Source organism: Anabrus simplex, chromosome 1 (genome assembly GCF_040414725.1).
Source record: "Anabrus simplex isolate iqAnaSimp1 chromosome 1, ASM4041472v1, whole genome shotgun sequence".
Taxonomy (NCBI): Eukaryota; Metazoa; Arthropoda; class Insecta; order Orthoptera; family Tettigoniidae; genus Anabrus; species Anabrus simplex.
The window spans coordinates 1,227,107,794-1,227,119,885 of record NC_090265.1 but is presented as its reverse complement, the minus strand read 5'-3'; the positions used below and the strand labels follow the sequence as shown (position 1 = coordinate 1,227,119,885).

Sequence of the window (12,092 nt, the reverse complement as noted above, 5' to 3'; positions counted from 1 at the left end):
CCATTGGTTTTTGCGGTTTCCTTATAACCGCATAACCTTTGGTGGTGCTATTTGAGGATCCAACCAGCCTCTGGGCTGATGACCTAAAAGACAGAGAGACAATTCCTGTCGCACATGATGAGGGTGTAATCCGGTAATGGAACGTACGGACTTGGTATCTCCTATTCGTCATGATTTTGATCAGTTCCCTACCACATTAAATCATAAAATGACAGAGAAGAATTTAGGAGCACGGTGACCCGCAATGTTTGCTCAAACGTGATTATTTTATATAAATTTTAGGATTTTTAGGTTTTTGTTTAATTTCTGTCCTGTGATTATTACTAATATTAATAATTAAATTTTTGTTCTTACAGGTGCAATTCGCGTTGGTGATGGTGCACGCCATGCAACTCTTGTGGGTAGACTGTGGTTACCCGAGACAACTCGCCTATTTACTTTTAGCCAACGCTGTGATCTTCATGGGGCTGTTCCTCAACTTCTACGTAAAGTCATACACGAGTTCAAAAGCTTCCAGAATCAAACGAGAAAATTAATGTCGTACAACAGCTCCATCTTCATCTACAAGTACATTACTTCATAGCACGGCAGGGCAATGGCTTGGATGTTCAACTGGAAGCCTATTAAAAGTGTACGGTTAAAAGATTATTTTCTTCTGTTAAGAAAATAGACACTCAACTGTGATAGAAATTAAAGATATTTATTCAATGAAGAAATCGAGAGAAAACTTAGGTGCGGAAGAAATATTTCAGAACTAACCGACGTTGTAAATATATGCATATTGTATATACTGTTAATTATTTTAAATAATAATCTAGATGCTAAAGTGCATAAATGCAAGGTAAAATGCTCCTAATAATATTAATGAAAGGTTGTGTCGATATCCTTTAGCCTTTGTTCGGAAGTTTCCGGTACAGTGGTTATGTAAAGTAATAACTGCTGTTCCCTTCAAATTAGTCAAGTATGCAGTTGGCACACAGTTTCAAGTGAGTGTTCAGGTTTAGAAATACCGAGGGAAAGCATCAGAATGCTACGAATATTTATGTAAAATTTTAAATTTGGAAGAATCAAGTTGTCGGGATCTTACAGGAAAGAGCGGATCGTTGACAAATAATTTTACGTAATTCAGTGAGTGAGTGAGTGAGCGAACGGTTAAATCTCTCAGCTACTCATTCTAATAGATGATTGAAACGAGCGGAAGCCTTCTGGAATTTAGGGGATCAGATTTCAATCAGGAATCGAATATTGTAGTCGACTAGGTAAATCTCACCACTGGTAATGTCGTTTCTTACGGTATTCTTCAGAGAGATCTTCAGTTGTTTTCAGAAGATCGAGCCAACACCGTTTCAAAACTTATCCCAAGGAAGATAGGTAGAGCTGTGAATTGAACCTGCAACAACAATCAGATACTCTAACCCAGGGCCTCTCAGGGTGCATGCGCGTGGTGCATGCACTGTGCACGGTGCATAAGACGACTTCGCTTGGTTGACCAGAGTGCAGACCCCCCACTCCTCGATTTGGAGCAATAGCGCTTACTCTCTCTTTCCTCACGCCTGTCTCGCTCGCTCCCACTGCCTCCCTCTTCCCCACTTGCCCCGTAGCGCTCAAATCCGAGCCGAGTTAAGCCGAGTAGAGCCGAGGTTAGCCGAGTAACCAAGAGACGAAGCGTTGGTCGGAGCTAGCCGAGCGGGACCGATGCACAGTGCACGGAGCTCTTGCGCCTCGATTTGCACGCGTGAGATTTTGGGCGTTTGAGAGGCCCTGCTCTAACCAATGCTCTATGCTGGCTTTCTTACGATTTAGAGAAAGTATGCAGAAAAAAAATATCGTCGTTGCGTCCGCGAAAACTGCTATATGATGACGATGATGATGATGTCGAAGAAATACTGATCCGCAGCACCATTTTCATTACAAACGAGTCTTCACATAATATTGAACCTTAGATGACAAAACGTTTCCAGCTAAAGCTCGAAGTGGAATATTTCACACAGCGGTTTTCGCAGGCACAAAGGCTATATTTGTTATTAACTGATATAACGGATTCATATTCAATTTATCGACTTATTTATACTAAAGTGCCGCTATCTTTATACGAAAAGAGACTGTTAATGTTTATTCTATTTAATGGATGTAATTTATTGTTGTTATTATTAAATTAAATAGGTTTTATTATTTTATTTAGACTCAAATAATTGTATTTATTTGAGTATTTACGAAGTTAAATGTTACATTGAACTGATACAATACCAAACATGTTTCCCCCTTGTATATGATTTCATATAATACCGTATATTAGGTCAATGATGCGGTGTGGTATGGAAATCACATCAAAGACTGTCTGTTACAAATACTATCTTGTGTTCAGTAAAACAAATCGTAAATTTTATACGTTTGCATTTAATTTCTAGTACACCAACCCAGGTAGGCATCATCCTTTCCACTTGTGTCAGGTTTCAAATTGGTGAAAGAAAAAGGATTTTCCCCAGTGCGGAAACGTACATCTGGTCAATAAAAATAAGTTACCTATTAAATTTTCCTTTGAGAAAATCAAGTGATCATAAACATGTCTTCCAGTTAAATGTGTGATGCGAAGTTACCTAGCAACCGTCAGGTTGTGATGTGAAGTTTTGATAGATGGCCATGACATACATATTTATGGCCTGTGCCGCTCGCTTTATACAGATCCACGGTCTGTGCAGCTGTCAAGGTACTGTTGCTAGGTTACACGAATTTTGGAATGACCCCAGCCCTAAGACACATTTATGTCAATAAGATTTTTAATGTCATTTAAATAATAATTGCTCTTTCACGTAAATAATTACACAAAATTACTCAAAATAAGGAGCAAGTATAATTCTTCAACATACTCAGCTCAGTGTAAGTACTGGCAAAATACTCAGGTCACAGATATAAATGAGGCTGAGACTTCATTGGAAGCTATAGTTTGCTACAGTTTGTGCCAAGAAATACAGAAATACTGCATCAGTTAAGAAAGCGACAGGTGGTTTAAAAGTCCATCAACGACAAATTCGTTTGCCTTTATAATAAGTCGGTATAATTCCTTATAATTGTTATTATTTCTGCGTAGTCAAATTTTGAAGGAATCAGCTCTGTTAACAATACTTAACACGTTGACAAATGAACTGTTGGTAGCACACTGTTGAGAAGATGTCACGTAAACTAACTTACTTATTTACTTAGTTTAGGTGATTTTATCCACTTCCACGTAGAATAGAAGCTGATCAATCTCAGGAGTCTTTACGTAGAATACCTTAAAGGCGGTACAATGGTGCGGAAAGAAGCCAGCATGTTTAAAGCAAGCATTATTAACGTGCTTAACACCATGTAGTCTTCACGATACCCACTATTCTTTCTGTAGGTATTAAACGAAGGAAATGTGAATTTCAAAGCTGCTTCCTGCCCAGAGAATAAGGTATAGTCGCTAATGTGACAATGCTCTTCCTATCCATTACTTCCCTTAAGACTGGTCACGTCTCCGAGACACATATTGATATGCAGTCCACCAGAACAATTTTCGTTGAACCTTAAATACATGATACTCTAGGAGTGGGTACATATGCTATGCAAACATAAATTCGTACAGTACGGTACAGTCAAGTCCATATTCCTTTACACACGCGCATAGGAAAATGAACTCAACGAAATTTCACTCTATGTCTGGAGTGTTCGAACTTGTCCGACAATCAGTGAGGTGGCGTGTTCAGGCGCATGGTGTATATTTTGAGGACTTCTTGTACCAGAATGCAATAATGTACCGTGCTGGTAAACCAACATGGCGACAGCGTCTCGATGTGGGATGTGCCAAGTAAGTCTGTAACTCGTAGCTCCCTAAAGAATGAATATCGCACGGGGAAATATCTGGGAAGTAGAGATGTTGTTAAACAGTTTCCTACCCACATTTCTGAAGCATACTGCTCACAGAATTGGTAGTGTTAAAATAATAATAATAATGTTATTTATTTACGTCCCACCAACTACTTTTACGGTTTTCGGAGACGCCGAAGTGCCGGAATTTGGTCCCGCAGGAGTTCTTTTACGTGCCAGTAAATCTACCTACACGAGGCTGACGTATTTCAGCACCTTCAAATACCACCGGACTGAGCCAGGATCGAACCTGCCAAGTTGAGGTCAGAAGGCCATCTGAGCCACTCAGCCCGACATTGGTAGTGTTGGGGTGGGTGTTCTTATGAAGAAGTATAATGTCGTTCGGCAGTTTATGATTATGGCCCCATGCTCGAGCTGAATAAGGACCTTCGTGAACATCGGTTTGCATCGGATGACGACGTGTTGTGACCAGGTACAGATGTGGTTTCGTCGACAGCCCGCCAGCTGTCTCAAGAATGTGATTAATCATCTCATCACCCAGAAGCAGAAATGTCTTAACAGTTCTGATGTTTACTTTTCAAGTACGAAATGTTCCACTATATATTTTATTTTCAGGTGACACGTTTTCATTCAACTGCCCCTAATACTTAAGAACTACTGTACTTGAGAATAAAAAATATACGATTATTTATTTATTTCTTATTTATTTCTTCTTGTTTCGTTTCGGCCAACTAAGGACCACGTGATTTCAACTGTTTCCCTTGAGCTTTAATGTTGGTCCAGTACTCCTTCATTCGTATACGGTGTTGCTCCTTTCGCTCTTCCGTCCATGCCTTTCGAGTTTTCATCTTCGGCTTTGGTAGGAAACTCTTATTTATTTATTTATTTATTTATTTATTTATTTATTTATTTATTTATTTATTTATTTATTTATTTATTTATTTATGTTGAGTCAGAAGCAGAGTTACATATAAAAGTGTACAAAATATGTCTATAGAAAATAAATAAAAATAAATTATTCACCAATGTTTCATATTATTATTATTATTTCGTATGGTAAAACAAGGGTACATTGTAAATACATATAAATACATATTTCTTAAATATGTAATTTACAGGCCAGCATTCAAAACTTAATGTCCAGAATTTTCAGCCAGTCCACTGCTTCTGTAGAGGTACTATGTAATTCTTGAACAGATCAATTGAATCTTCTTTTTGGACAGTCCATAACAACGTGCTGGATGGTCTGAGGCACATTATCACAGTCGCAGAATGGGTCTTTAGATTTTCCCCACTTGTGAAGCCAGAATTTACACCTCCCATGGTTTGTCCTGATTCTGTTTAGAGATGTCCATTCCCTTCTCGGTAAATTGAAACCAGGAGGAGCTCTACAAGGATGGTGGATTAAACCCAGGTGATCAGGATTTGAGGAGGTCCATTCATCATGCCAGATCTCATCAGCATCAAAATGTGTTTCCAGGAGCTTCTCGCCTAACTTCCATGATGGGTTTCTGGACTTTAATCTCTTCGGTTTCTGAGGGTTGCAGTCCTGATGTAAGCGTTGCTTTACGTCCGTAGGTATAACCTTAAATTACCCTACACGTGTCTCCCGGGTGGTGCTAAGTAAGCAACGAAATTGGCTGCTGGACCTTAAGCTCTGCTTAACGGATATCCCAGCAAATAGAGGATACATTAAACTTCGACTATGTTTCATATGATGGTGCACCAGAAATTAGCAACATCGAGTGCATTCCTTGTCATCTCAGGCAGCTATTTCTCATTTTCCATTATGAGATACGATTTATAATGTCTTGATAATGAAAATAAATTAAACTATTAATCGTGGAAGTGTGTGGAGGAGGGAGGACAGGGGGCAGGAAAAGAGGAATATTGGGAGGGGCGCATCACAAAGTCAGGAGTGCATCGTTGCGTTATCTGCATTTGGACTCAAGTGACTACTAGTCCGCCATCTTGGTTGACACTGAAATTTATTTTTGAGTTTCACCTGTATCCTAATATGTCCTCCTTCATTGTGTGGCACACTGCTTCGCACGAGTGAAATGCTCCAGAATTTATATGGGCCTTCCCTCGGTTATGCAAGAGACGTAAATTGAGGTATCGTTTTGTTCTTATGATTATTGTTTAAAGAGAAAGTAAACCAGGGCAACAATCCTGTTTCAATACTAACCGGGGGAGAAAATATAAGGGCCCATCGCCTGTCCACATATTTTTTCGGCTGGGTGGTGCTCTTCTCTTCACTAACTTCGCTATCTCAGCCGGCCCAAGAATAATTTTTTAACTTCACTCATGCCATTCAGTTTCTTATAAATCTATCCTAATTTCTTCAGGTCATAAACGAACCAGTCTTTGCCTGTTTTTCTCACTGTTTCTGTTCCTTGCTATATAACATTGTAATCATCTGGTTGAGCAATAACGGCCTATTTCCTCGGTTGTTTTTCTATGCGCCCAAAAATTCTGTCTGCTGGCATAAAACTGTGCTCTCCCACAGGGAACACTATTTCCACCTCTGTAATATGCCGTGGAGATTCATTCCTCAACCAATATCGCAGGGCATGCAGGACATGATTGTTTTGTCTGCCCGGTGCATCCGTCACAAAACATTCGTATTTTAAACATATCACTCTTATACTGAAAGCTACGCAAATAATATATTAGAGCAGAGCCAATTTCATTTGATCCACGGACGGTCCGGTTTTCTGACCACGTGAAAAATGTTGGGTGTTTGGCAGTCTAATGGAACACAACGAAAGGAGAAGAATCCTACCTGACGACTGTAGAAAGTCAACTGGATGGGTGTTTTCGGTAATGGCCGAACTGGTTGTGAAATCAAAACAGAATTATATCGCTTCCGGTAGTTACTTAGCTTCACGCATAAGTTGATAGAAGGCATTTGTCCGAAGTTTGTGCACCCTCAGTTCTGTCATCTTGACTTGTTTCACCTTGCTATCCGATGCTGTCGTAATTTCGTTCTTCATCTGATTGCATGTCGAACAGGCATCAGTGACCGGGCTGGAAAAACCAATATTGAACTCCTTCACAAAAATTTTGTAAAACATAGAATACTTTGCTTTGTACTTTTTTCACTAACAGAATTTTGATACAACTTAATTAGTTTGGTTATTGATAAAGAAGGATCAAGGGAAATTCTCTTTCCACGTCATAATGCTATTCTCTTCCTTTCAGTCATCTTATAAATTTTCTTACAGCATTTCACTTTTCAGCAGACTTTGCTGATTTTTTGTCCCCTTGCCTTCTCTCAACAGGAACATTAGCATTATTTTTAAAAAATTGCTACTCATAGCACTCTTGATTTAAGAATGTTCAAGCCATAGCAAAAGTAGTTTAGGCATACCGGAACATTGCAATGAGCTACAGTTCGAATATAATACTTAACACTGACCATTTTTGTTTTTTTTCTGAGACTTACCACTAGGACGACGTTGCTGAGGTTCACAAACGGCTAGAAATTATGCCAGGGTTTGGTCCTGAGTTATCTTGTTTGGTACTTTGTAAAATGCTGCAAGGTTCTTCGCTAGGTCAGCATTTGTTATACTCTGCATTTAAATGCCTTGGAATTGTGATTAGAGGGGTGGTCTGGAAGTCTTTGCAGTTGTGGATCTGAACATATTTTTTAAGTTTCCCTTCTTTCCTCTCTTCTGTACACACATTTGGACTTTTCCTGTACCCCGTCTTTAAATTTTCAACTTCTGCTTCCATAATAAATTTTGAACAGATTATAAATCACCACTGTACACAATCAGATTCTTCTTTGACCTGCTTAAAACCAAGACTGTGTCTGAACTAATGACAAAGCCCTGTTACAATAATGTGCTCTAGAGATGCGCGGGGTCTGACGGGTGGGGTATCATTAGATGTTTGTTGGAATTGTAGCAATAAGCTGCAAACAATTTTGTGCAAGCCTTGCAAAATTGATAAAATACATAAAAATGTTTCGAGGCATCTGAAAAATAACGGATTTATTAAGTTTTGATCGCAACAAACATGCACAAGTTTTGATTAAAAACATATTACAGATGTATTTATGATGGAAAATATTGTGTTTAGGTACAAAATAGTAATAAGGCTCGATTTAGCTCAAGAAACCAAGCATAATTCGACATAAATCAGGATTATTTTCTTTACGTGCCAGTAAATCTACTGACACGAGGCTGACTAATTGTAGCACCTTCAAATACCACCGGACTGAGTCAGGATCCAACCTCCCAAGTTGGGGTCAGAAGGCCAGCGCCTCAAACGTCTGAGCCACTCAGCCCGGATATATACCTCCACCTCTCCTACGCTAGCGGTCAACATTCTGATGGTGACATTTTTTCTACCAAAGGAACTCGAACCAGCTAACCACGGTGTCTGACCATGAGACTTGGTGCCCTAACGTTCATGACCACCAGATGGGCTACGTCAGAAGTAAGTCGATACAATGTACGGCCACATGTTCGCTAATTGACGTCCAGCTAGTTGTGGATTGTTGGAGGCATAGATACACGAGTATGATTATCCATGATCTCCCAAGAACTTCTTATACTTAATGAGCCTCTAGAGAAACATTTTAAATATGTAAACCAGAACACATTCAATTTTAGGGACCGGGCGAGCTGGCCGTGCGGTTAGGGGCGCGCAGCTGTGAGTTTGCATCCGGGAGATAGTGGGTTCGAACCCCACTGTCGGCAGCCCGGAAGATGGTTTTCCGTGGTTTCCCATTGTCACATCAGGCAAATGTTGGCCATGGCCGCTTCCTTCCCACTCCGAGCCCTCTCCTCTCCCATCGTCACCATAAGACCTATCTGTGTCGGTGCCACGTAGAACAACTTGTAAAAAAAAAAGTTTGCCGTTGTTTTCCTCAGTGGCCCAGAAAGTGCTATTGCAGCATGACTGACCCATGATTAGCACCTTTCATGAAACACAGATGAACTAGTTGTGTTCCGAATGTCATTACTCAGGATCAGCCATACCTCAGCAACTTCTATACTGTCACAGACATAAAACAAACTGAGACTCCAGTGGAAGCTCTGGCCTGTGACAAAGCCATAACTTTAACGTTGAGCTTCCTTAGCCGACGGCAGACACTTGAAAATAGACGTCCCTGATTATGCACCAGTCGAATTGCATTAGACAATTGAGAGCAAGTCACTGATTTAATTAACATACAGCAAGGGCGCAATGAACTTTCCTAATGTGGCTCGTTAAAAAGAAATCATTTCAAGTCGTAGTTGGTACCTGGAGAATCACTCTCGGAAGTTCACGTGTTTCACTACTACCCTAGAGGTAAGTTAATATCTGCAGTATATCGAATTATCTTTTATTAATCTTCCTGGTATTTTTACCAAATAGCTAGGGTCGGCACATGGTGTGGATTTGTCCTAGTGTTACGAGTGGATACCCTTTCTGATACTAAACCTGTGTTCAGCGATGTATTCACTATCCGTGTTTCTGAGGTGGTTGATGATGTAATGCATTTTGTACGGATGAGAAGATGTATATTAAGACCAACACAAATACGCAGTCGCCAAGAAAGAGAGATAAATTATATGCAGTTAAAATCCACGGCCTGACCAAGGTTCAATCCCGGGACCCTCTGAACTGAAGACGACTACGATGACCATTCAGCCAGGGAGATGGTCATATTTATGTTACATTATTTTCTTTTATTTACCATCCGGTCAGACTCTTTGTCTGAGTGGTCAGCGTTGAGACTTTCACTTCTCAGGGCTCAGGGTTCAGTTCCCACATGGGTCGGGGATTTTAATCCCGTCAAGTTAATTCCTCCGACTTGCGGACCGGGTGTTCGCGATTGCCCCAACACACTACTCAGCATGCACACACAAAACACCACCCACTAACTACCACAGAAGCATGTTAAAACGAATAGGTTCCTCATTGTATGTCCATAAGTGGTACATAATTCGTATCCGCAATCTCACATGCGTGTTGGAAAAGTAATAAAAGAAGGATAGGAAGTGGCATTCACCGTCCAAAAAATGCAATCGTCTTGTTATTTTTGCTGTTATCTTGCTTTAATCGGACTCTTTTGATGATGATTATAATAATAATGTTGATTTTTCGTCTCACTAACCAACGGTTTCCCAAGACACAGAGGTGCCGCAATTTTGTCCTGCAAGAGTTAGTTTAAGTGCCAGTAAATTTACCGACACAAGACTGACGTATTTGAGCCCCTCCAAATACAACCGGACTAAGCCGTGATCGAACCCGCCAACATCAGCTCAGAATTCCAGTGCTCTACTGGTTGAGCTACTCAGCCCGGACACTTTTGACGTACTAGTTATCACAAAACATAACGTTATGCCATCCAGCGATCTCATACCAATGTCTTTGGCTGTAACTATTTGACTTTACAACTACGTTAAATACAACGATTAAGAAAAGGCCTACTGTCGGGTGTATACAGTTTAAACTACGCTGGGTCACGCTTGACACACGGCATCGCCGTAACACGTTAATTGTATCGCAATTAGTTTCAACTTTTTGCGTCATGAAAACAGGTCGCTTTGCAAACAAAGAGAGAAGTGAGTAAAAAATGTAAGTGAATGAATTAGTGAATGGACAGTTTTGAATGCGCGATTTCTGATTTTAACTGATGTAGAATTTATTTACTACGTTAACTGTATTCATATTTCTGTTTGCTTTTCTCAACAATTAACCGAAAATACACTTTTCCCTTGCTACACTTCTGCTTCTCAGATTCGGCGTCTATTATAATTCTACTTTTTTTTTTTTTTTTTTTTTGCTAGTTGCTATTTGTTTTACGTCGCACCGACACAGATAGGTCTTACGGTGACGATGGGGCAGGAAAGGGCTAGGAGTGGGAAGGAAGCGGCCGTGGCCTTAATTAAGGTACAACCCCAGCATTTGCCTGGTGTGAAAATGGGAAATCACGGAAAACCATTTTCAAGGCTGCCGATAGTGGGGTTCGAACCAATTCTACTTTCAGCAGTACGCTTATTGTCCTGAATGTGAATATTCACGCAGATATCCTACAATGTGTTCTTGAAGACCAACAAATGTTGGTTTCGGTAGTAGAAAAATGGGTGATTAATATGCCGACTTTAAGGCCGAATAATATAATCTTTCAACTTTGTATCAATAATTTCCTTGAGGGCCTTCATTTAGGTGGAGATAGCCTATATGGAGGAAACCTTACAGGAACCGAATCCGTCACCTCGATCTTATATTCGATTAAATCAATGACACCAAGAGTTTCCGAAAATACATCGGGAAATGACTGACATTACGTGTGAATACTGGAAATTACTCTCAAATTTGAATGTGCAAGATTTATTTTGAAGTTCGAGGAGAAGACCAGAATATGACATGAAATCTGCCCCTAATATCACAGGACATGACAAATATTTGGCAACAAACAACTTAAACTTCCAAGTAAATTTAGAAATACGAATTTTAGCAGGAATAAATCCTAAGATTTCTAAAGGAGAAGAATTCGCCGAAACACATTTAACAGAAAACTATATTCAGGAAATTTACTCTACAACAAACTTACAATTTGGAATACCATTCCTCAGAAATAATAGAACTAACACTTCCTCAGTCTAACAGTGTCGTGACCGCTTTATTATTTATTTCAATTTTGAGGAAGGGCACAAATCGTGGAGTCTCGGAGGCGATTTTGATACATTCCCTAGAACCTTCAAAAGATGTATTTAGAGGGTCTTCCCTCCTCAGAAAATTCGATGCCCCAACTGAACTGGGCTGAGCCTTGTGAAGCTGAATGTGATGACACAGCCGGGCACGTTAGTCACTTTCTATCGCCTAGATTAACGGAGGCAGCACCAGAGGAAGAACAAGAAGGTCTGCTATTAGATGAAGTACAGTTTCTAGCAAGGTGTGAGAATGATCCGCACTTAAAACATCCTTGGGACTGCCTTGCTCCACTCCTAGGTCTATTAGATTTTACATGAGGACATTTATTTCGAAGATGGTCCGCCGATCCACACGCGGGCCGAGAAGGTTCTGCGAAGTGGTGGCCTGGAACTATTAGATGATGGTGGAGGTTCCCTAGCGACTCGCAGAGTATCGGCTTATCTGACTCCCTCCTCAGATACTGACAAAGCTTCAAGTTCCGAAAATATAAACATAAAAACGACCTATAAGACGGAGAAATCCTTTCAACAATGGTCTGCACAGTTTGACCTTCAGAGTAGTGATGGCAAACACTCTTTTATACAATTTGA

General features: G+C 40.1%; 1 protein-coding gene across 1 annotated transcript in view; it reads left to right on the top strand.

Moving 5' to 3' along the window:
* The window catches only part of LOC136877755 (very long chain fatty acid elongase AAEL008004), an 86,448-nt gene extending 84,062 nt beyond the window's left edge, over positions 1-2,386 (top strand). Inside the window, exon 8 of the mRNA XM_067151964.2 lies at positions 357-2,386. Coding sequence (XP_067008065.1) covers positions 357-536 — 180 coding nt within the window. The 3' untranslated portion in view covers positions 537-2,386. The remainder of the gene's footprint in view (positions 1-356) is intronic.
* The last annotated feature ends 9,706 nt before the right edge of the window (positions 2,387-12,092 follow it).